The sequence below is a fragment of the Rhinatrema bivittatum genome, chromosome 10 (genome assembly GCF_901001135.1).
Source record: "Rhinatrema bivittatum chromosome 10, aRhiBiv1.1, whole genome shotgun sequence".
NCBI lineage: Eukaryota > Metazoa > Chordata > Amphibia > Gymnophiona > Rhinatrematidae > Rhinatrema > Rhinatrema bivittatum.
In genome coordinates this window covers 66,138,480-66,163,357 of record NC_042624.1, presented here as the reverse complement: position 1 = coordinate 66,163,357, position 24,878 = coordinate 66,138,480, and the positions used below count along the sequence as shown (strand labels likewise).

Sequence of the window (24,878 nt, the reverse complement as noted above, 5' to 3'; positions counted from 1 at the left end):
CCTTTGCCCTTACTATGTCACAGGGGCTACTGGTGCCATTGGTCAGTCCCTGTCACATGGTAGGAGCACAAGTCAGGAGGGTGGGGGGTTGTAGTTAATTGAATATAAAGGGTTGGGATGGGGACAAAAAACATTTTATGCCCTCCCCTAATTTGCTCCATAAGACACACAGACGCCCGGGAACAGACCTGGTTTAGCGCACTTTTTTTTTTTTTTTTTTTTTTTTAATTTTCCCGCTCTGAATTCTAAGTGCGTCTTATGGAGCGAAAAATACGTTAATCTGTATTCCTGGCTTCCAGACTGCTTCCAGCAGGTAGTTCAGCAAGGTAGAGATGGGCTGGATCCATGGACTACTCCCAGCAACAGGTTCTTCTAAAGTGTGGCCACTAGAGATGTGAATCGGAACCAGAATCGGTTCGGATTTCAGTTCCGATTCACATCTCTAGTGGCCACTACTCTTGCTTTTAAAGTCTTCAGGTCTCCTCACCTACCCCAAGGCGTTTGTCGTGCATCCCGTGGGTGATCCTAGTATCTGTCAGCTGAACTGTTCAAAGATAAAACAGGTTCTAGGGCTTGTGTTTTAGAGCCTAGCACTTTTAGCTGAAGATAAAAATGAAAATGTAAATGTTCTTCCACATGTGATTCTAATATCAGCAGAAGTTTGGGACTAGCTGTATGCTTAATGAATGATGTGCAAAAAGGTAGAGTGTAGTTGTGCCGACAATGCTGAGGCTAAATGCAAATTCCCTGTACGTACCTGGATCAGTCCAGACCTTGGGTTGAGCCTCCTTTCCAGCAAGTGGAGACAGACTAAAACTGCAGAGGTGCCCTATATGAGGACAGAGCCCATCCTGTAACCCTTCAGTAGTTGTCTGCCTCAAGCAGGTGGATCAGCTCACCCTTCGGTCTCCTGATTTAGGCTAGTCAGCCTTCTTTACTTTCTTCTGGATCAAGCAAGTACTTCTTCCTTAGGGATCTTGATTGGATTTCTTCTGTGTAAAAAAAAAAAAAAAAATTTCTTTTTTTCTGTGCAGGAGACGGTCCCGGCTCCTGGTGGACTCAGGGGGCTTCACCCCTTGTGCAGTGCATAGCCTGAGTCCGTGATTGCTTCCAGGTGTGGGGACCGAGGCTGGTGGTCCAGTCTTTCGTCTCCCCCCTCTGGCTGCCTAGGGAGCATAGGGCTCCATTGTGTGCTCAGTCTGAGTTAAAACATAAATAAATTAATAATTGATAAATTCTAAAATTAGTAATTTTTATTCTTTGGCCATTACCTGGGATCGAACCGGCAGCCAGACAGGCAGGAGCGAACAGGCTTCACTCCCCTGCCTCCGCTCCTGCTGGCGGGCTGCCAATCAAGGCTATTTTTAGCTTTTTTTTTTTTCTTCAGCGCGGATGCCGCGGCCAGCAGCCTGCCTTGCTTGTGGGCAGCCCTCATCGTGCCTATCGCACGAGGGGCTCGGCTCAGCCTGCCTGCTGGGTGCCTGCTGGGATTCGGAGCTGCCTGGAGCAGGGGAGCCGGATTTTTGCGCGTTCCCCCCCCCCCCCCCCCCTTAGGAAATCCAGTACTCGTTTTTCATCTGATTTTGTCGTCCACCTGCAGAAATCTTATCTGGCTAGCTTGGAGGAGGAAGGTCATCCCACCCCCTGGCTAAATTTCCACACCCCATGTCGTTGCCTGCTTGCCCAGCCACGGAGCCTTCGGGGTTGGTGCGGGTAGTTCCGGGGGTGGCCCCTGTCCCTGCCCCTCCCCCCCCGGAGGGGGACAATCCCAGGCTTCTCTTCATGTTCCAGCAGGAGCCCCTCATCCCCTTTGTCCTCCAGGAATTGGGGCTGGAGGGGCCCCCTGCAGTTACCCTTACAGCCTCTTTGCCCAAGAATATGGACCTGGTCCTGTTGGGACTCAGGGCTCCGGCAAGCGCCTTTCCTTTTCATCCCATGCACAGGTTTCTCCTCTTGCGTGAATGGGAGGCTCCCAAAGCGGGACTCCGGGTGGGGCGGGCTATGGATAAGCTCTACCCCCTCCCAGAGGAATGCTTGGACGTGTCGAAAATTCCCACCATGGACTCCTTTGGTCTCTGCAGTCACCAAGCACAGCATTATACCTGTGATGGGATCGATGGCTCTGAAGGATGGACAGGACCGCAAGCTCGAGGCCCATGTGAAACGTATTTTTTAAGTCCTGGCTCTGGGGGTCTGGGCGACTATTGCAGCAGTCTCATGCAGCGGGCAGGTCTCAGGTGGGTTCAACAATTACTCGGCACCCAGGACCTCCCTTCTGCAGAGGCGGAGCAGGCTGAACGTCTGGAAGCCGTCATCGCATATGGAGCTGATGCGGTCTACGACCTCTGCATCCAGGCGATGGCCTCGACTGACCCGGCCTCCAAGGCGCGGCTAGGCGCATTGCCCTTCAAAGGTAAGTTGCTCTTTGGAGAGGACCTTGAGAAGCTTATTGATTCCTTGGGGGAAAACAAGGTTCATAAGTTTCTGGAGGACTGTCCGAAACAATCAAGCTCCTTTACTCCCTCGCGTCCGGGGACAGAGGAGGTATACGCCCCGCGGACAAGGGGGCTCCTCTAGGGGTTATTCTTCTCGGACTCAATCTTGGTCACAGCCCTTTCGGGGGCATCGTTCCTTTTGCGAGGGCCAGTCCTTGCACTCCACCCCTAAGCCTGCCACACAATGAAGTTCAGTCAACCCATTCCTCTGTCCCTTTTCTGGGCGGCCACCTCTCCCTTTTCTTCGAGGAATGGGTCAAAATGCACGTTGGACCAGTGGGTCCTCGACATTCTCCGAGACTGTTACGCCTTCAAACTTGTTCGCGATCTACCATAGCTCTTTGTATTCTCCCCCTGCAGTCGGCTCAAGCGGGAGGCGGTAGAGCAAACCCTCACCAGACTTTTGGGTCTGGGCGCAGTTGTTCTGGTCCCGAAAGCGGAGCTCAGCGCAGGCCAGTATTCTATCTATTTTGTGGTCCCCAAGAAGGATGGGGCTTTTCGACCAATCTTAGACCTCAAGAGGGTCAACCGGGCCCTCAAGGTCCCACATTTTCACATGGAAACCTTGTGAGCAGTCATCGCGGCAGTTAGCCCTGAAGATTTCCTCACCTCACTCGATTTGACAGAGGCGTACTTCCATATTCCAATTCACCGCGAATACCAGAAATATCTTCGCTTCCACATCCTCAACCGGGATTTCCAGTTTCGGGCGCTGCCTTTTGGCCTCGCAACCACACCTTCACCAAGGTCGTGGTGGTGGCGGAGGACCTTCGCCGGGAAGGAATCCTAGTCCAGCCCTATCTGGACGACTGGCTTGTCGGGGCCAAGTCGGAGGTTCTTTGCCGACAGGCAGTGGATCGGGTATTAGCTCTCCTCGCATCCCTCGGGTGGATAGTGAATTTTTCCAAGAGCAATCTTCAGCCCTCCCAGGAGTTAGAGTTCCTGGGAGCCCACTTCGACACTCGAGTGGGCAAGGTCTTCTTACCTCGTGCGCAGGCCCTCAAGTTGATTGGCCAGATTTGGAATCTTCTCTCACTACCTCTCCCAACGGCCTGGGACTACCTGCAGGTCTTAGGGTCCATGGCTTCCACCATTGACCTAGTTCCCTGGGCCTTTGCTCATATGCGACCATTACAGAAAGCTTTGCTATCCTGTTGGCAACCGGTGTCGGAACAATTTCACATCGTCCTCCCGCTTTTGGACTCTACTGTCACCGCCTTGCAGTGGTGGCTTTCGCTTCCTCGTCTTCTCCGGGGAATGCCCCTTCAAGTTCCACAGTGGACGATAGTAACTACGGATGCCAGTCTCTCAGGCTGGGGTGCAGTCTGCCTGTCCCAATCCACCCAGGGGATCTGGTTGCCGACTCAGACTCGCTGGCACATCAATTGGTTGGAGGCTCGGGCGGTGCGTCTGGCTCTGCAGGAGTTCCTGCCCCTGATATGCGGCAAAGCGGTCAGACAACTCCACCACCGTGGCTTACATCAATTGTCAGGGGGGCACCCGCAGTTGCCTGGGCAGAACATCACCTGGATTGCCTGGTGGCCTCTAACATCGCGAGCAAGGAGAATGTTCAGGCCGATTTTTCTCAGTCGCCAATTGCTTGATCCGGGAGAGTGGGAATTCTCGGAAGCAGCCATGGCTCTGATTGTCGACAGGTGGGGTCCCCCTCACCTGGACATCATGGCGCCCCTGCGCAATGCCAAGGCCAATCTGTTCTTCAGCCGCTGGAGGGAACATGGCTCAGAGGGCATGGATGCTCTGGCTCTCCCCTGGCCCACGGACATTCTTCTGTGGCCCCTGGTGGGCAAAGTTCTCAGGAGAATAGAACTCCACAGAGGACCCATGGTTCTCGTAGCACCCAAATGGCCTCGCAGGCCATGGTTCGTGGATCTTGTCAACCTGGTGAAGGACAGACCTCTTCTGTTAGGCCATCTTCCTCGTCTGCTCCGGCAGGGGCTCGTATTTTTCAACCAGGCCGATTTGCTTTTGAATGGCAACCCCTGAAGCGTAAGGGCTATAGGGAGGAGGTTATCTCCACCTTGCTGTGAGCCCAGAAGCAGTCGACTTCTCTAGCCTATGTGCGCATTTGAAAGGTCTTTTGAGACCATTTGTGAGGAGTCAGGTGTCTCTGCACGCTCCGCCCCAGTCTCCTTGGTTCTTTCTTTTCTACAGAAGGGTCTCTCCAATGGCCTTTCCTTCAATTCCCTGCACGTGCACGTTTCCATTCTCTGCTCTCTCCTGGTCAGGTCGAGGGTCATTACTTAGCAGGCCACCTGGATGTGGTTCAGTTCCTGAAGGGAGTCAAAACACCTGCGTCGTCCTGCTCGCCATACTTGCCCGTCGTGAGTCTCAATCTGGTCCTCTGGGCCCTCTGTGATGCTACGTTCAAGGAAAACCGCCTTGAGCATAAGGTCCTTTTTTCTATCTCCTCCGCTCGGTAGATTTCCGAGATTCAAGCGTTGTCCTGTCGGGAACCCTTTTTGCACTTCTCTGATTCAGGTGTTTCCCTCAAGACTGTGCCTCCTTTCTTGCCGAAGGTTGTCTCCACCTTCCTTGTCAACCAGTCGGTAGAGCTTCCAGCTTTCTCTCCAGAGGATGTGAATATAGATGTGCTATTACGTGGAGATTCTCTTTTTGGAGAACATGCTATGATGTCTAAAAACTTTATTGTTCATGGTACTTGGATATTATTATGACATGTAATTACCATTAACTTATGGTATTTTGCTATTTAGTTTCTGTGAAACCAAATCTATTGTTTGTATTTTGTTAATTTTGTTTTTATTATGTGTGTATATCAGTGTTAGGTGCTTAATAAATTTTAATAAATGAGATTACAGGTACCACTGGAGGCGATCTTCGTAAACTGGATGTCAAGCGAGTTCTACTCGGGTATCTTCAGGTCACCAATGACTTTCCGGTCTCGGACCATCTTTTTGTCCTCTGGAGTGGTCCCAATCGGGGCAAACCGGCTTCTAAGACCGCTATTGCACGATGGTTGAAGGAGGCCATTTCCTCGGCCTATCTCTGGCAAGGTTGGGTGATTCCGGAGGGCCTAAAGGCTCATTCGCTACGTTCTCAAGCTACTTCCTGGGCAGAGAGCCACTCGGTCTCTCCGCAAAAGATTTGCAGGGCTGCCACATGGTCGTCCCTTCATACTTTTGCTCGACACTACCGTCTGGATGTGCAAGCGCCGATTTTTGGTTCCTTTGGGCGGCAAGTGCTTCGAGCGGGACTGTCTCAGTCCCACCCGCGATAGGGAAGCTTTGGTACATCCCATGGTCTGGACTGATCTGGGTACATACAGGGAAAGGAAAATGAGTTCTTGCCTGTTAATTTTCATTCCTGTAGTACCACGGATCAGTCCAGATGCCCTTCCCTGTTTGTCTTTCTTTTCTGTCCTCTCGAAGCTTGTTCTTGCAGATTCTCAGATTTTGATACTACTTTCTTTGTAAGAATGCTGAGCAATAACACCGGAAGCCTTGGTTGTTCAAGCACCAAGTATATGCAAGAGCGCTTAGTCATACCATGTTTCTTACATTGTTCTGCAGTTACTCATTTGAGCTTTCTGGTTAATTGCTTGATCCTATTCTGGTTTTGTTGTTTTCTGCTTTGACAATGGTTATACTGAAGGGGTATAGGATAGTCTCTGTCCTCATGTAGGACACCCTTTTCAGTTTTAGTCTGTCTCCACCTGCTGGAAAGGAGGCTCATCCCATGGTCTTGCCTGATCTGTGGTACTACAGGAACGAAAATTAACAGGTAAGAACTAATTTTCCTATGCAGCACTTCCCCCATGCCTGATTAAAACTAGAGAGATCTGGAAAGAGAGAATGCTGAGCAGTAGAGTTTCTTGGACTCTGAGAACATGAGAAGATCTTGCTGCGTTGTTTGCCTGTGAGCATTTTCTGAGCAGACATGGCACATTGTGATAATGTGGAACTTATTTTCTGCACGGAGATATAAATCCTCCAGAAGTTTTAAAGTGATGGGATAAAAAGGTTTTTTTTTATTTTATTTTTTTTATTTCTGCGGTCTTTTTATTTTCAGGGGAAAATTTGAAATATGCAATACTTATTTTTATATACTAGTTAAACTTAGTTCCATTTCTGTTTTAAAAACATTAACTATAGCTCACTCCATATTTTTCTTTTTAAATATAAAGCTAAAACACTTTTTACATTTCACGAATATACTACTTCTATACCAGAGATCAGCCCAGTTACTGATGTACTGAGGTAATCTACTAAAGTATTTATTTCAAATGATTTCTATCCTGCTTCTTCATGGTATCTCCCTTATTCCTCTGCATTGCAAATGGACAAATATGGCCACCACAATACTTTTGTGAAAGAGTGGAATTACATTTCTCTAACATTTGTCATTGTTTTACATCTTCAGCAGGGGCTTTTCACTTCTTTGAGTAAAGTAGTGTTGTCCCTATGAAAATGGGCTTTTTAAAAAATTGCACAAAAACATATGCACAGAGGGTTGCTGTATGTGTGATTGACTTGCACTAAGCAGAAACTTCCCAAGGGCTGGGGTTTGTTTTGGAAATCCGAACCAATGTTGGTAACATTTCTTAGAAAATCTACCCTCGTGCATTAGCAGATGGAAATGTGTGCAGGTAATTGTTATGGGATAATTATTAAAGGGAAACACCATGTGTGCTTTCCCTTTGAAAATGTGTGTGAAATCTGGATGTAAAAAGTACCTGCAACCTTTTGCTTGCACAAATGAGGGCTGTTATAAAATTACTACCCTAAGATACAGCTATTGGGAGCCATTGTGAGAAAGTAACTGGCAAGTACTTAGTGATATTTTAACATAGTAATGACATCTGAAAAAGACCAAATAAGCTGTTGTCTGCCCAGCAAGTTTCTTAGGCTAGTAACTGCCACTCTAAGGCTTTGGGGTAAGCAACACAATGTTAAGGGCAGTAATAAACAATCAAAACCAAGCAACTGTCAAACCCGTAACAAAATTACTGCTAGCAACATTTTTACAGGGTGAGCAGCCTTCTTGATGATGATTCAGACAATGTGGCTTGAACGTGCTTTTTGCTTTTGGACTTGGCTGTAGAAGCAGTCTTGCACTTTTTCCTTAATGTCTGTGTATCGGTACCCCGTTCTGTAAAAGTCAGGGCCCAGCATTAGTTGTCTGAATTCAATTCCCCTTTTTTACCCCTTGCCATCGAAGTGGAGAGAAATGCTGCAGTTGTGCCAATCATGTAAGCTCATTGGTTAAGGGTAGTAATCCCCATGCCTTCTGTTAGGGGTAGTAGCTGCCGCTCCATGCTGGTTATCTCCCCCCCCCCCCCCCCTGTACTATTAACTTCCACCGCTAGCCATTAGGGATCCACAGTGTTTATCCCATGCTTTTTTTTTTATTTTACTAATTTTGTCTTTTGGAAGGGCATTTACCTCATTTCACCATGATAGCCCTGCTTAAGTCCATTTTCAGTGTGGGGAGAGAACAAGATGTAGATTAAATGGCCAATTTTGATTGAGCTTGCTCTTCCCCCCCCCCCCCCCCCCCCCCCCCCCCCCCCCCCCCCCCGACTCTTTTTTCCTAAATTTTGCTATAGTGTTGCCTGAACCTTGGGAAAGGTGTATGCTAAATAAATTTGTATTAGAAATAGGACTGCAGTCCCGCTCCAAAGAGCTGCTAGCCTGAGGACGTATGGCGTGACTGGCGGCTGCTTTGATAAGAAAGAAGGATGGGAGGCTGAAGAGTTTATCTGGAAACAGGCATTTGTTTTAATCACTTGAGTGCATTTCGCTCAGGCTGACGCAATATCGGCATTCACTAAACGGGCACTCATGGTTGAGCGTTCGCTCTCCTAACGGGCACTGATCCACCTCTCGCCGGTGCCAGATTTAATATTTAAATGGACTGCTGCAACAAAAAGGAGGCGCCAGGGAAAACTTTGCATCCCTAGCACTGCCTCGGCATCTGGTGCCCAGGAAAGGTGACTGTCAGCTGGTTAGGAAAACGGACACTCAATTAACGAGCATCCATTGTCCTAACCCGTGGATGTGCGCAGGTTAAAAAAAATGGATGCTCGTAAAATTGAGCAGCCCTTTCCCTAACCTGTCGTCCAGTACACTTTTTTTTTTATTTTTAAATGGTTCTTGTTTGGTTCCTTTGACTTAATATCACCATGATCTTAAGTCAGAGGAGCTACAGAAAATGTTTTTTTCTGCTTTTCTGTAAACTTTTGGGGCTCCTCAAGAATTAAAGCCTGCTCCGAGGTAGGCGTTAATTCTTGAGAGTAAAAATATGCGGGGCAGGTGCACATTTTTTTTTTTTGCATGGGGGTGGGGTGTAATAGGTAATAGCCTCATTAACATGAATTTACATGTGATGAGTGCGATTAGCTATGCGCTTACCCCCGTTTTGCATTGGGGGTTAGGGATGTGCGTCCAAAACCCGCATCCAATTGCATGTTGAGCCAGGGCCTGGCCGGAGCGCACGGTTTTGCATTGGCCTGACTGTCACCCACGAGCACCTCTTTGCTAAATGGGAAATCAGTACAGGCATAGGGCAACAAATTCAGGGAACGTGGATTGGATTCTTTACTCTTTATTTTATAAAACTGAAAAAGTGACCGACTGCCTTGAGACATTCTGTGCTAAAGTAAGAGAGCAGCGTCTTATGCTGTCTTCACTCACACTCGTCCTCCCCCGCCCCCAAACATCCTCCTATCCCTTTCCCTCCCTCCATTCACTTTTTCCCTGCCTCTTCCACGTCCCTCATTCACAGACTGTTCCCCCCCCCCCCCATTTTATTGTAGCAGGCTGCAAACCAGGAAAGCCAGAGTTCAAATCCTGCTGCTCCTTGTGACCTCGGGCAAGTGACTTTATCCTCCATTGCCTTAGGTACAAATTAGGTTATGATTCCTCTGCGGCCTGGGAGATACCTACCAACACCTGAATCTAATCCACTTTGAAGTGCCTGAAAGGCAGAATATAAATCAAATAACGTTTCCCTGACATTGTTGACATACGGACATCTATCATTTAGGCAGCACGATTAATAGGGGCCCTGGACTGAAGGTCCTAAATTTCAGATTCCTTTTGTAACAGAATAGTGCTATCACTTTGAACAACATTGCTTCTCCTTTTCCTCAAAATGTGCTCTCTGCTCTCACTCTTCCAGCTATATTCAGCTTATTCTGGGCTCTTCAGTTTATTTTCTGAAAATATTTTATTTGTTTTTTATCCTTCCTTGTATGGCTTTTGCCATTGGCCTTCTTGTGCAGCTTATCCCAGAAATGTACCTAAATTTTCAGTGTTTCCAGGGCTAATTGATTAATTAGCTCCTGTCAAAGTAATCCAGCTCTGGTTCCACTGCTATTGACTTTATGCTGTGCCCTCCTTCTGGATCCTTGGCCCTGTCCTCCCCATCCCTGACAGAAGAAGCAGTGCTGCCACTTCCTAAAGCACCAGCATCCTCTGCTGCATGGGTCCCCATAGTCTCATGGGAGCTGCCAGCACTGCATGGTTCAAACCACAAGTCTCTCTGGAGTAGCACTACATAGAAGAGGCAGATAGATATGAAGGCCTGGGGATTGGGAGTGATGGAGGAGCCAGGGATTGGAGGGAGAGACAAACTGTGGACCAGAGACATTAGCAGGGACCCTACAACTATCTGTCAGCAGCCCTGGAGAGGTCCCATAAAACTTAGAAGACCCAGGCTCCTATGAAAGGTAATCTGAACTTGTGAACTTGAGTCTTTCCCTATTTACGTCCACAGCTCTTTCCATGCATAGGCTAAAGTACTTCAGCAATCTTAAGAACAGCATGCTGCTTACCTGTCACCCTGTTTTAACTGATCTTAAAGCATCAGAGTAGAGTGAAGCTCTCCTGGTCCAACAAATTGAATAGTGAAACCAGGTTTGCCCTTGGATGCTGAGAACACTAATCACTGTGGTCAGGATGAAGCTTGTGGTCATAAAGTGGGTGTATCAGCATGGTGCTAATGCAGCCTCATGATTATAAACAGTCCAGTAACACCATCATTTATTCAGACACAGCATTAGCATAAACCAAAATCAGGCACTTTGGGAAACATCAACCGCATTTTGCTTTGCCAGAAACATGAGAGAGATTTAAAAAAAAGAGAAAAGATACACTGATGGCTCTTTTAAAATGTCTTGTTATTGAATATAGCATTAAAAAAATGCTCCTGGAAAAGAACTGTAATTTAAGTTATTCAGGTCTGCTCACAACACATAACTAATCCAATATATTCCAGAAATGCACAACTTAAAACCAAAGTGTAATAAACAGCACAGCTGTAGCCGAGTCTGAGGGATCCTCCGTATGCGAGAATCCAATGCACTCTGAACAGAACGATGGAGTTCTCACCCTTCATTTTTTTTAACTTTTGGAAATGCTTAATAAGTCACAATATGTTGCATATACTTTAGGCATACAGAAGCAGAAAAATGACAGTGAGAGCTAATATTGGTGTGCTAACATTATTTCAGATGTTGCAGCTGTAATTGTCTTATATCCCCTGTGTAAACTAAACTAGGGAGGATGTGAAACAAAACTTCTGTAAGATTTTCTAGCCCTTTTCAAGGCTACCCTATTGAAAATGCTCTTACCTTTATCAAGTTCAGGTGATTATCAATAAGGTAGATGCCAGGCCTATGTTCTGATTTCCCTCCTAGTCTGGATCTGATCAGTGAATTTGCATGGAGTTACATGCCCGTGCCTCAAGATAGCCAACCAGCTCTTAAGCACATTTTTTGACATGAGTTGAAAAGCACAAATAATTAAATTAGGCTAGACACCTGTTATTTTCCTTTTAAATCACATGAAATAATATATTTCCAGATTTCACATTCCTGATTTGGCTATGTGTGTTTCCTGGGTGCAGCTTCATCATCCTGATGGAATATTTTAGCAGTGCTACTGGTAGGAACTAACATACTCTCACCTAGAGCAAGTGAGACAAGGTATGAGAACATGTTCAGGAGCTATGGGTCTGCACTTGTTTCTTATGCAGACTCTCAAGGACAGAGAGAAACCCCTATAACATGAACTGTGACAGCCAGTCCTCTAGGAGTGTTCCAGGGCTCTTCTGAGGCGCTCCTTGTTCTCAGAAACCCACATATGAAAAGTCTGCAGTCCTGGACAGAGTTCAGAGGTCATGGCCCCACTCATCCGCTGGCTGCCCTTCTTCCAGAACTCAAACATGTTCCCCAAATCCTGAGCTCCGGGTCCTCTATACAGTTCTAGAAAGCTCCGGAGAGAGATCTGCTCAGAGACACAAGATGAGAGTTTGGTTTTCCACTGCATTCAGGAACTCAAAGCTCAAGGCTAGAAGTACAAACACTATGAATCTTTTGGGGTTACCTAAAACTGAGACATCTTTATAGTTTTGTATGAGAGCAAGGCAGGGTGATAACAAGACAGAGTGATGTAGGCAGTGGCTGGTGGGATAGGGAGGTGTCAATGGTCCTTATCTGCAGTCATGTTACTGTGTTGCTCAGTAGTCAAACTGACCCTGCAGATTTGGGACCCTTTCCCATGTTCCTCTCCTTGTACTCCTTTAGCTTGAACTCTGCCATGTCCCATAACAATAACGGGGACAATATTCAATCAGCTTGTGGTGGTGCTGCAAACTGAATGGTGCATGCTCTATGCAAATGATCAAAGAGAACAACCCATGTGCTTCCTCTGAAAATGAGCAATTGTAGTGACCGCATGTTAAAGCATTCGCGTACTCTACATCTGCTCTTTGGGGGCGATGCAATAAAGTGCACCCAGCCTAGCACACAAGTTTATGCACGGTTGGCTATGCTAGACTAGCACTTTAAGCAATAAGGAAATTAGCATGTCCAAAACACGTGCCCAAATAAATGTGTAGCCGATAGCGCCCATCACATTTAAATTCCATGTAGACGAAGCTATTAGCTATTACCCTCTGATGCATAAAATCGCTGGGTGCCCAATGCACACTTTTTAATGTGGCAAATTTAACTCTAGCCCTGGAGGTGACGTAAAGTCAAAGCAAATCAAGGGCTTATGAGAAATTTTAAAATACGGTCTTCTGTGGTTCCTCCTACTTAGTATCTTGGTGACACGTAAATTTACTGCTTGCGGTGTTGAAAAATAAATATATATTGGATTTTTTTTTTTTTTTTTAATTCTCCTGGATGTACAATGTAGTCGCCCATAGCAAGTGGCGCTTAGCTATGGGAGTTTTCAGCAAGCTCAGCAAAATTGGCCAGAAGCGGGATAAAAACGGATGCTTGCATTGAGCGCCCGTTGCAATTGTGGATGCCTAATGCATTTGAGCACCGAGGCCACACAATTCTCCCCTAGCACAGCCTTGTTTTACTCAGCCCTTCATTTAAAGACTACATCGGGCGCGTCTTAGTGCATCGGTCCCCTTGTGCAGGCGGCAGGCGAAACTGCACACGGAAAGGAAATGCACCTGCGCTGCTCTCCTTCACCGCACCGAGCACGCCTGCTGGAACCCCCAGACGCGCGTACACACACACAGACACCACCTGCTTTTAGCCGTGGAAGGATGGTCTTATGTCAGGACCATTTTGCCCATGTAAATCAAAACTGCCCCCAATATGAGCATTTTCTGAATGGACCGAAGCTGAATTTACAAGACTGTTGGAGGAAGTGTTACAACTTCTTACCACCTCACATCAGACTTGTCCCAGATACCCCTTCCTTCAGAAAATGGGTGAAATCCTGGATCTATGAAGCAGCATTTTGTGACACAAACTCTACTAAAAACTCTGAAGCACTATTTACACTTGGACTATGCTTCACTACTTATACTCGACAGTGTATTTGCATTATTTATATTTGGACTGCATTACACTGTCTATTCAGTTACGTTGCCAACAGGTTATTTGAATACTATAAGCTACCACTCCAATGTTTGTTTATATAATAACGTGCATCCTGTGCTAGAATTACTATTTTGTATGGTTCAGCCATTCCTTTTGTAACTCGCGTTGAACTTCCTGGCTGGCAAGGCATGTCATGATGATGATTGCAATGCAATGTCAATATGAACGTGTGATGGGCCTTGATGGACTTTTGTAACTCACTTAACAATATTAATAAAAAAAAAAGGTCATTTGAGGAAAATAAAAGACTATAACTGTTGGCCGTGGGAGACTTCAGGATGGACCATAAGATGAAAACAATGAAAAGAGAAGCCAAGAATTGAAAAGCAGGGCAAGACTTGGGACTTGCTGCTTTGCCATAGGTTTTTTTTTCTGGTTCTGATACCTTTTATTGCTCCAACATGAAAATTAGACAACGTACATGATTTTGTTTTTTAGGCCTCATAGATCCAGTTTTCAGAAATGAAGGGACTTGTGTCGTTTTGAAAATCCACAGTGAAACAACATCTTTACACATTTTTCATGTTCATCCAATTAATCATCGGAATCGACTTTTCTCCAGGACCAGTAACGGGCTGTCAGAGGGATCCCACCACTGCAAGTAGGTGTAGCATTGATTTTTATATACATTTTCCACCAGAGGGCACCCTGCATCTACCAAGTGAGCCTTCCCAAATGCAAATCTAATGCCCTGCACAGCACATCCTAGGGTTAATTCGCCACCTCTGCATGCTGTTTCTCAGGGGCAGCCTGCCTCCCCTGCACAGTTGTCTCTTACGCGTGTCTGTGCAGTGCTGCGTGTGTGTCGTGTGCGACAGAAACCATTCACAATAGTAGCAGTATGTGGAGAGACCCTTGCCTTTCCAAAGCTCCTGCCCCTCAGCGATATCTGATGCCTCCCTGCATGGAGCTGTTGGATTCATAGGTGCCAGCTCTGTGGGGGGCGTGAGCATCCCCAATATTGAACAAACTCCTTCACTGTGGCTAAGGAAAAGGTCATTTGTACTGAGTTGAGCAGCCCCAATCGTTTTGAAAAAGTTGAATCTGGAATGTTGCCCTTACCCTGGCATCCTGGAACTGTTTTGGATGCAGCAGTTGTGATAAAGTTGCAGCGTAGTCGCGGACATGCAGCCGGTCGGCAGAAAGGCAACAGCTTTTGCCAGTCCAACGCTGTGGATTCCTCAGGACAGTGGCGACTATTGGGCCGATTTGTGCCAGGCTAATCCCATCCATGGCCGTGTCACCCATTGGCAGAGCTGCAGGGGAAGGCGAGAAAAGCATCAGAGGGCATTGCCCAGCAAACTCTCCCTCAGTTCAGGAGCAGGAAAGGTGATATTAATGAGCTGAAATTCAGGCCTGGGACCATGTAGCAGAGAGGATAGAGGGCGATGACTACTGCGGGGGATCAGTGAAGCTTATTAAATCCCTAATTACTTACAAAGTGTTCCAGTCTTACACCAGCCACACAATACTTATAAAAAGCAATGATTTGATCAACAGTCATATTTCCTGGGAATGTGTGGAAGGTTTAATTTTTTTTTTTTAATGCCTTCTTACCTAATTTATAAAAGTCATGGCCAGAAGCAATTGGTTTGAAGGTGCTGAGGAAATTCTCAAAATAAAAGGGAGGAATGATCTCTGTCTTGGGCAGTGCAATCTCGGCCATATAGTCATTGATACTAGCTTTGGCGTCCATGTGTCTGGCTGGAAAGCCATATTTCCTGTGCACATGGTGCTGGCCCAGGAATATCACCTGCTTGACATTTTGCTTTCTGCATGCGTCTGCCAGTTGGTACCCTTGCCGAATTTCACTCTAAAAAATAAAAACACAAAATTTCCAATCAGCTCCTGCTCTGCCTGTGTCTCCTTGTGGAGTAGTCGCTTCATATTTATATTCTGACTGATAAATTCCTGACTGTAGTTTCAGTACATACCAGCTCTCTCCTGCTCACATACAGCCATGGTCATTCAGTTAGCTGGAAGTGTTTTTAGGAAGGTGACACTTCTTCCACATTTTATAACTGTTAAACCATTAATTACAATTGAAAGTTGATGGGTAAATGGGACACATTATCTGGTATTGGAATATTTAGCAAAAGGGAAGTTGCAGGTCAGGTCATAGATTAATAAAGTTGTGGAAGAACACAGAGCTGAAACAGTAGAGGGTGCTGGATATCAGCACTGAGGGATGCTGGGAAGCTGTTTGGCCGCACAGAGCTGGGATAGTAGAGGGTGTTGGTTATCAGCACTGAGGAATGCTGGGAAGCTGTTTGGCAGCACAGAGCTGGGATAGTAGAAGTTGTTGGATATCAGCACAGAGCTGGGATTGTAGAGGGTGTTGGATATCAGCACTGAGGAATGCAGGTAAACTGGCAGCACAGAGCTGGGATAGTAGAAGTTGTTGGATATCAGCACAGAGCTGGGATTGTAGAGGGTGTTGGATATCAGCACTGAGGAATGCAGGTAAACTGGCAGCACAGAGCTGGGATAGTAGAAGTTGTTGGATATCAGCACTGAGGGATGCTGGGAAGCTGTTTGGCAGCATAGAGCTGGGATAGTAGAAGTTGTTGGATATCAGCACAGAGCTGGGATTGTAGAGGGTGTTGGATATCAGCACTGAGGAATGCAGGTAAACTGGCAGCACAGAGCTGGGATAGTAGAAGTTGGATATCAGCACTGAGGGATGCTGGGAAGCTGTTTGGCAGCACAGAGCTGGGATAGTAGAAGTTGTTGGATATCAGCACAGAGCTGGGATAGTAGAGGGTGTTGGATATCAGCACTGAGGGATGCTGGGAAGCTGTTTGGCAGCACAGAGCTGGGATAGTAGAGGGTATGGGATATCAGGGCTGAGGAATGCAGGTAAACTGGCAGCACAGAGCTGGGATAGTAGAAGTTGTTGGATATCAGCACTGAGGGATGCTGGGAAGCTGTTTGGCAGCACAGAGCTGGGATAGTAGAGGGTGTGGGATAGCAGGGCTGAGGCATGCTGGGAAGCTGTGTGGGAGCAGTAATTAGTGTAGAGGTGAACTGACAATGGTCAGGAACTGAGATGCCCTGGTGGTACTTTACAGCGACTGTGTAATGCATTAGCAGACAGCAGTAGTTCAGAGTAACATGTGGGTTTTGTACCAGAACAGCATGGGGTGCCAGCAGTCATGGTAGAGGTGTGGAGGAAGCCTGCTTAGTGCATGCTCATGTCATGCCAGGCTTTTTTCTATGTAGGAAACACTAAGCTAACATAAAGGAGGCATGCTTTATTGTACACAAGAGCTGCAAAGATATGGCATCAGCAAATGAACCCAGGACTATGTCCCACTCTGTGCAGCAGAAGTAGTTAAGAACTGATCAAATCACCACCGACAAAGAATCTACTACAAAAAAATCAAGAAACTGAATATTTCATTTTGCCTGAGCCAGCTTTCTTAGAGACGTGGTAGCCTTTTCTTGCCTACATTAGCTAACTACTCTATGCGTTCATCACCATTCTCCAAGGCCATTTTAACACTCTGCCCTTTTGTAAAAGAAGTCTTTTGATAACTCCATAACCAGGTTGGGGCACCCAGGCTGCAAGCACTTACGGTGCCTCCTCTGCACCTTCTCCAAAGCCAGAGCCGGGCAATTTGGCCAAGTGAAAAAGTGTTCTCTCACCCTGCAAAGCGGCGTTTCTCAAGGTGGTCCTCCATTAGCCCCGGCCAATCTCTTTTTCTCAGAGTATCCAAAATGGAGAGGCACTGCCCTGGGGCGGCCCAAGAGAATCTGCTGCCTGAGGCAAGGAATGAGATGGAACGCCCCCCCCCCCCCCCCTTCCACTGCTGCCGAACTGGTCACATTACTGAGGGAGCTGGGGGAGGGGTCTTCTTTGGAGTCCCCCCCAATCAGGGATTTGAAATGCTGGGGAACAGGGGAAAGCAGGGCTCAGGGTTCCTAAAGGAATGGCAGATAAAGGGTCAGTGATAATATTTCTAGGGAACCTGCCACACTCCCAGGAACCCTACCATATGCCACTCTCTCAGGGTCAGTGCAAGGGTATTAGGAGCTTTATGTGAACCCTTACAACTTTGCATCACCAGTCCTCCTCCCCACACACAATTACAAATTACGCATTTTTTTTTTAAATGTCTTATTATCCACTTTCCCAATCCAAAAAGGGAGATTTTACATGAAAAAATGGCATTCAAATTACGGTCTTCTGAGATAAAAATATCCCTTACAACATGAATATTATATTTACATGCACTGCTGTGGTACCAACCAGAAAACCTTGCAAAAAATACACTTGGAACCCATATGATATTAGGTAAAGCACATTGGATGTGGGCTTGGTCCTCTGAATTACAATTACAATACAGTAAACCCCCCCATACTAAAACAGCATTAACTGCCAGCATGCAAACAGCCTATCTATGAAAAGGCAACACTGCAAATAGTACCCCAGGTCTTAAAACACCAATACACCTCCTATTAGGAAAACAGGACAAGCCAGGCTGCTATAGAGCCCTACACAGAAACTATTGTACATGTTAGCAGAATACCTCATCTTGGTCACACATACAGAACACAGATAGACTTTCGCCAAATAGATCAATAAGCTATAAAGTATAAATAGAAACAGAAACACAAAAACTGAACTAGAAACTGCAACAAGCCAGACTCTGTATACAGTGCAATAATGGAAAAATAGAAACATACCATGTCTCATAAAACATCAAACAACAAAATCAAGAAATATAGTACATCAACCATACTAATAAAAGAATATTTCAAAACATCTAATGAATAGAACAACATCCAATAATTACAAACACATATTAAAATTAAAAAAAAATTATCAAACACCAATAAAATATTTCAAAACAGCAGACACATCAAATAACATCCAATAATTAAAACTAATAAGGATATTTAAAAAATCTTCCATTCTCCATACCTGGGAACTTTTTATTTCCAGCCACTGTCCTACACACACACACACAGAGGCACTTTCTCATACTCAGTGGGCTCTCTTTCTCTCTCACACACAGGCATTCTCTCATTCTGTGGCTCTCTCTCCCTAACACACACATTCAATGGCTCTCTCTCCCTCACACATACAGACACTCTCTTACACTCAATGGTTCTTTCTCCTGTCTTGCAGTGGTTCTCTCTCCCTCACACACACACAAATACATACACACTCTCACATTCAGTAGCTGTCTGTCCCTCAGACACAAATTCACAGGCTCACAATCGGTGGCTCTCCCTCACACATAAAGGCACTCTGTCACTCAGTGGCTCTCTCTCCCTCACACTTACAGGAAGACAGGCCAATGAAGCCATGGTGGGGGCTGGAGAAACAAAAGGCAGACCCATGGAGCCATGGGACAAAAAAAAGGCAGATCCATGGAGCCATGGGAACAAAAAAAAAACCCCAAAAGGCAATCCATGGAGCTGAGGAACAAAAAAAAAAACCAAAGGGTAGATCCATGGAGCCATGGGATAAAAAGAAAAACCAAAAGGCACAACAAAAGTGAACAAAGAGGCTCCCGCTCTGCCAGGAAAGCTGCTGCGGGGCCCAGTATTGATCGCAGCAGCTCCACAGGTATGGGACTGCTGCGATCAAACACCAGATACGTGACTGGCCTGACCAGCCCATCAGGGCATGCCCGAAGCCCCGATAGGCCAATCTGAGGGGGGATATGATAGAGGTCTTTAAGATCATGAGAGGTCTTGAATGAGAAGATGTGACTCGGTTATTTACACTTTCGAATAATAGAAGAACTAGGGGGCATTCCATGAAGTTAGCAAGTAGCACATTTAAGACTAATCGGAGAAAATTCTTTTTCACTCAACGCACAATAAAGCTCTGGAATTTGTTGCCAGAGGATGTGGTTAGTGCAGTTAGTGTAGCTGGGTTCAAAAAAGGTTTGGATAAGTTCTTGGAGGAGAAGTCCATTAATGGCTATTAATCAATTTTACTTAGGGAATAGCCACTGCTATTAATTGCATCAGTAGCATGGGATCTTCTTAGTGTTTGGGTAATTGCCAGGTTCTTGTGGCCTGGTTTGGCCTCTGTTGAAAACAGGATGCTGGGCTTGATGGACCCTTGGTCTGACCCAGCATGGCAATTTCTTATGTTCTTATGCCCCTGGTCTCCTCCTCTTGTAGGCCTCTTCAAGCAGTCCTGCGGGGTCTTCTTGGATGCCGTGGTTTGGGGCCTCTTCCTAGTGCATGGTGGCTCCGCTGAGCCTTTGGTCAGCCACCACAGGATGGGTTCATGAAGGCTCCATCGAGTTTCCTCTGGCCGTTGCAGAAATGTCACTGAAGCTATGCCATCTGGGAGGCCTCACTGACACACCGCAGATTCTTCTGCCCAGTGGAATTAGGAACCCTGCGGGCATCTTGCTGGAGTTACGCCCCCGGTCTGCCAAGGAGTCTTTCTTCTGCTCACAGGGGTTGGGAGCTCCCTGGACACCTTCACTGAAGCTGCGTCCTGGTGTAGGCCTGAATGCAGGGAAAGGCAGCCGCAGCAGGAAGGTTTTGAGGGACACATTTTGCTGCTTCAAAATCTCGCTGTCTAAGGCAGCCGCTTCACCCTGCCTCATTATAGAATTGCCCCTGCACTGCCCCTATTGTATGCAAACCTATCCCATGCATATTCATTGTAGATATCCTGAAAACCCGACTGACTATGGATACTCCAGGAATTTTAGAAACACTGGAGTAAAATACACATGACATCATGGGAGGGGTGACAGGAAATGTTTCACCATCTCCCCCCAAATTTTGCCATCCTAGGCATAGGCCTAGTAGGCCTATGTGTAAATCCAGACCTGCATGGTAAGGATGGGGGGGGGGGGTGAGGGAAGGGAAGGAGTGAAAGGAGAGAATATGGGGAGTAGTTGGGGTGTGAGCCTGGGGAGGGAAAAGAGCATGGGTGAGTGGATTAGGAAAGAGGAAGAGAGAGTGCAAGACAGGAGAGAGAACCTGGGTAGTGGAAGAGTATGGGACCACCACCTATAACACTCCTCTCCTCCCTCCCCATACACACTCCTCCCCACTCACTCACCCCTTCCCCACCAACCCACACACTCCTCCTTTGTCACGCCTGAATACCAGCCCTTTTCTTTCTAGAGAAAAAAAGCAGTGAGGGTTGTTGCTTACTATCTGTTATCGTGGACAGTGTCCCTTACCTTCAGGGGATCAGGATCATGGAAGTCAGTGGTAGTGATTACCACACACTTTTGGGCCACACTGAGAGCTGTTTCCACACAGGAGAGGTTCCTGGGATCCTGCAGGATGGTATCTGCACCAGCTGTTTGCAGCTGGATGACGGCAGGGCCAGCGAGGTCTCTCAGGGCAGCTGTCACCTTGAATCCTCCATCATGGAGCAGTGCTGTGGCCACACTTCTCCCTTCCTCACTGTCTGCTCCAGTCACCACGACAGTCGTCAGCATCCCCTGCAGGTCATGAAAAGAGGTAACACTCGGAGCAGTGGCAGTGCAGTGCAGCCTCTGAGCACTAGCCACTTTGGTATCTGTGCCAAGAAGTGCAGTGCTGCCTTGCTATCTGTGCGCTCACTTGCGATACACTGCTAGTCCCTCACCTCGCCCCTCTCTATCAGGTCAGTGCACTGTCTGAGCAAAACGAAAGGGATCTGACTCTGGTGCTGCCACAAACATGGTTTCTTGCTGGACATAACAGGAGGCTGTCAGTTTTCCCATGCTGGGAATTTCTTGCAAAGTGGCATTACTGATCAATATCTTTTAAAAGTAATCCACAGCTAGAATGAACAAGTTACTTTAAATGGCCGTTTCTTTCTCATTCTATTTTAATCCAAAGTTAAATAAGTATTATTTGAAGCTCCTCAGTCTCTGAGCAGGCTCACATGGCGCCCACCCGATAGTCCCAGGTCCCCAGCTCTGCACACCCCTGCACTGCATTCCCAGAAATATATTTCTCAGTACGCAGCTATTTCCTTGGTGGGTTTCTGTCTTGCTCCTCAGAGAAGTAGGCACCATATACATTTTACTCTTTGCAAGCTTGGACCCCTATAAAAGTTACTCAGGGTGATGTGCAGAAGCTTTTGAGTCCATGCAGGTCCCCTGCCCAGAGGCAAAAAAGTCTCACAGCCTCCTGTACATCTCCATTCTCTTGGTCCAATAAAAGGTACCACACAGCCTGCACAGGGTCCAGTTCTCTCCAGGACCACCACTTCCGTACACTAATCATGCTCCCACCACACAAAAAACAGCTTCACCGGTTGGAAAAGTAACCTCAGAGGAAGGGGGGGGACATTAAATAGTGAGGTGATGACTGGAGGAAAGAAGGCTTACCCTTGATCTCCCCAGCAAAGCCACCCCAAGTGAGCCTGCACCTGTCGATTCTCCCAAGCTGGCCTTAAGACCACCTGAGAGGAGGCCCACGAGCCGCGGGCTGCAGAAGGCAATGCCCTGCCAAGAAAGTTCCGGTCATGTGGTGGACCCTGATCACCAAAGTCTGTGAAAAAAAGAACCACACACAGAAAAGGTTCTCAGCACCAGCTCTCATTCCAAAGAACGTAAACACAGAGGAAGTAAAACAGTTGAAGAGAAAAAATAAAAAGAGAATCAAAATAAGATGAATACATGGGAAATAAGAATAGAAGCAGGAACTAGAAGGAGTGAGTTAAGAGTTGTGGGCTGAAAGTTTACAGATTAATAGGCTAAGCACACAGCTGTGAGCACATGCCACCTTTCCTGCTTGATCCTCTCATAACTCACATTTTCAACTTTCCTGGCATCAATCTTGTTCCTTCTCCTTTGCAGGTCCCGACTGGGTTTGCCGTCTGTGTTTCCAGGAGTTGCTATAGCGACCCTGCCTGAGCTGGGACTGTTTGCTGGAAAGGACTCTTAGTAATCGGAGCTCATGGAGGGTTTTGGGTATCCAAATTATTTCTTTATTTTCATTTATTTCTCGCCTTTCCAAGCAGCTGAAGATGAGGTACCGAATAAATAACAATAGATGGTAAATACAATCTTGGAACAATAAAATATCCATCAAACACAATTCAACAGCACAGTAATGCAGTGTACTAAATGAACTAACATAGCAGCAAGAACTAAGATGATCAGGTTCACCCAGACGCTTTCTTACATAACTAGGCTTTGACTGCCTGTCTGAAAGTGAAACAGCCCTTTATCAGCCTGGTTTCTTTTGGGAGGGAGGTTTGGGGGACGTTAAGACATTGCTGCATTTAAAATGTTAAATTCTCCAGTGATGTGAGGACTTCCTTGAGTGTTGGCATTTCTCTTAGCCACAGAACAATACGTTAACAAGGGCTACCAGTTGCTTTCCAAGTGTCCTTTCCCCAGTACTCTGTCTCTCTCCTGCTACCCCGAAGAAGGGCCACAGCCCAGAACGCCCCTCACCCGCAGTCCCTGCCTGCCTTCCAATCTGTTTGACGTCTATTTCGCAACTCTCCATGCTGCACGGTCTCGTCACCAGTCACCTTCGCTGATACTTGCTTTCGTCAACCAAAGTCAGATGACTTCATACCCTCTTACCTCCCCCCCCCCCCCCCCCCGACTGTTGCAAAGAAATCCTAGCACACTCTTCGGCGTGGGCCCCCACCCTCCTGAGTCTCTTGGGCTCCTGCTGATGGTGGAAACTCAGAGCAGACAGAAGTTTGTGTCAATCTCTTGATGAAGAAGATGAAATCCACTCCCCCCACCCCCTCCACTTTCTACTAAAAGGAGAAGTAAAGTGGTTTCCCCAGAGGATGCTGTTGCCTCAGGCCAACCAAACCTTTCTAAAGAACTGTGAGTCCAAGCTGCATGGGGAAGCTGGACGATTCCAGTGAAATCTAAGGCTGCGACTTTTCTAAAGGGTCAAAGACAAAAATAGAGAGCAGTTCTGCTGCTGGTGCTTCTGGACTGGGCCTGGATAAGTTGTGATTTTGTGTGTGTGTGTGTGATTAGTTAATATGAATGTAGAGATTTTTAGCCTACCTTTGCAAAGGATGCTCGAAGCACAGCATTATTAGAATTCAGGTATAAGTCCCTTCCCCAAAGAACTTACAGTCTAGGTGGCTACCTGAGGCAATGGGAGTTAAGTGACTTGCCCAAGGATTTGGTTCCATTTAGTGTTATAGACTGGACCAACGATCAGAACCTATTGCTCAGGCACTTACCAAGGAATTGTGCCTCCTTTTAGTTTAGATTAGTAGTGATGTAATTAGTCTGCATCACAGGAAGTCCTGGGCCTATAAAACCAGTGAGTGCTCTCTGCCCTCAGTCTAGGCTACAGGATGTAGCCCTGAAGCAAGACGCCAGGAATCACGCCGGGGCATTGTCGCAGAGGTCACGGCACTATGCTGGGCCTAGGGCTGCAAGGTATAGGATGTCAACCTTGGTGTAGCAGCCCGGGGTCGGCAGCATGTTACAAGTGGACTCTTAGTCTATTGCTGTAACCACTAGTATACACCTTTGCCAATTCTGATTAATTGGAATGTGGACACATTTAGCCTTGTCAGTGTTAGCTCTGTGGACACCTGGGCCGGCACAGATGTTGGTAACACCCCCGAGGTTGACCCCCAGGGGGCCTCGTAGCCGGGAGGTGGTTCAGGTCCAGGAGACCCAACAGGAGCTTAACCTATACCAACCCCGTTCCCCTCAGGTTGAGCCCTTGGGTGCCGGGGCCGACAGGAATTAGGTGGGGGGGGGGGTCTCCTGGTGCAGGGCGAACCAGCAGATAAGCGTCAGGAAGTCCGTGTCGAGGCAGGCTGAAGACAGAAGTATCGTGGGCAGTCTCGAAATCAGGGCAGGCAGAGAGCAGGCAGGACACGGAACCAGGCCAAAGGGTCAGGGCAGGCAGCAGACTTGGAGAAGCCAGGAGCAAGCCAAAGGTCAGGACGGGCAGCAGAAAAGGAGGAACCAGGAGGCCAATCCAAAGTCGGAACTGAGAAGACCATCCAAGGGGCAAGGAGCCAAGAGCAGAGGGACCACGGATGGAGAACAGGCAGCAACACACACTCAGAGAGTAGGACCTGTTGCCAAGGCCCTGATTGAAGGCAGGGCCTGGCCTTAAATAGTCCCAGACTTGATGAGGTCATCAGTAAGGGCGATGGACTTCAGGTCCCATCCCCCTGCTGGTGGCCCTTTAAGAGGCTAGGCTGTCCTGCACACGTGCCGAATGGGGGGAAGGGCAGAGAGAGCCGAGGGTGGCCCGCACAAGGGACTCCCTGACCTGAGGAGCCGCGCACCACACTGGCCCTGGCTTGCGTGGCTGCGCAGCACGCCGAACATCAATCCCCGGACTGGGAAACGGGGCGCTTGCGTCGCAGGACCGGGGGTGAATGCAGAGGTCTGATGGGGCAACTCACGGGCTGCCGAACCCAACAGTCAGCTCTCTTTTGAGGAAGGAGGATTTGGACAATTTCTGGTTATTCGGTTTAATTCCTCCTGCAGTTTCTCTCACTGTAATACCACTGAATGAGGGTATAGAGCATCCTCCTCAGCCTTCTCATGGGTCTCCCTTTG

The 24,878-nt window shown here is 47.3% G+C and overlaps 1 protein-coding gene across 1 annotated transcript; it reads right to left on the bottom strand.

Annotated features, from left to right (window-relative positions):
• Positions 1-10,476: 10,476 nt before the first annotated feature.
• On the bottom strand, positions 10,477-22,894 carry LOC115100397 (nmrA-like family domain-containing protein 1). The gene is made up of 7 exons (XM_029618844.1): positions 22,770-22,894; positions 22,122-22,330; positions 21,696-21,858; positions 20,553-20,819; positions 14,941-15,196; positions 14,446-14,639; positions 10,477-11,764 (listed from the first exon to the last, which is right to left on the bottom strand). The coding sequence occupies exons 4-7, from the start codon at positions 20,814-20,816 to the stop codon at positions 11,567-11,569; spliced, it is 912 nt and encodes a 303-aa protein (XP_029474704.1). The 5' UTR covers positions 20,817-20,819; positions 21,696-21,858; positions 22,122-22,330; positions 22,770-22,894; the 3' UTR covers positions 10,477-11,566.
• Positions 22,895-24,878: the final 1,984 nt, after the last annotated feature.

What these genes read in the sequence shown, in the direction of transcription:
- LOC115100397 (XM_029618844.1), bottom strand. Translation starts at nt 20,816, where the DNA reads ATGCTGACGACTGTCGTGGTGACTGGAGCAGACAGTGAGGAAGGGAGA. An exon ending in CCATGACTTTTATAAATTAG is followed by an intron (nt 14,640 to 14,940) that starts GTAAGAAGGCAT and finishes CTTCCCCTGCAG; the next exon opens with CTCTGCCAATGGGTGACACG. An exon ending in AACAGTTCCAGGATGCCAGG is followed by an intron (nt 11,765 to 14,445) that starts GTAAGGGCAACA and finishes GTCTCTGAGCAG; the next exon opens with ATCTCTCTCCGGAGCTTTCT.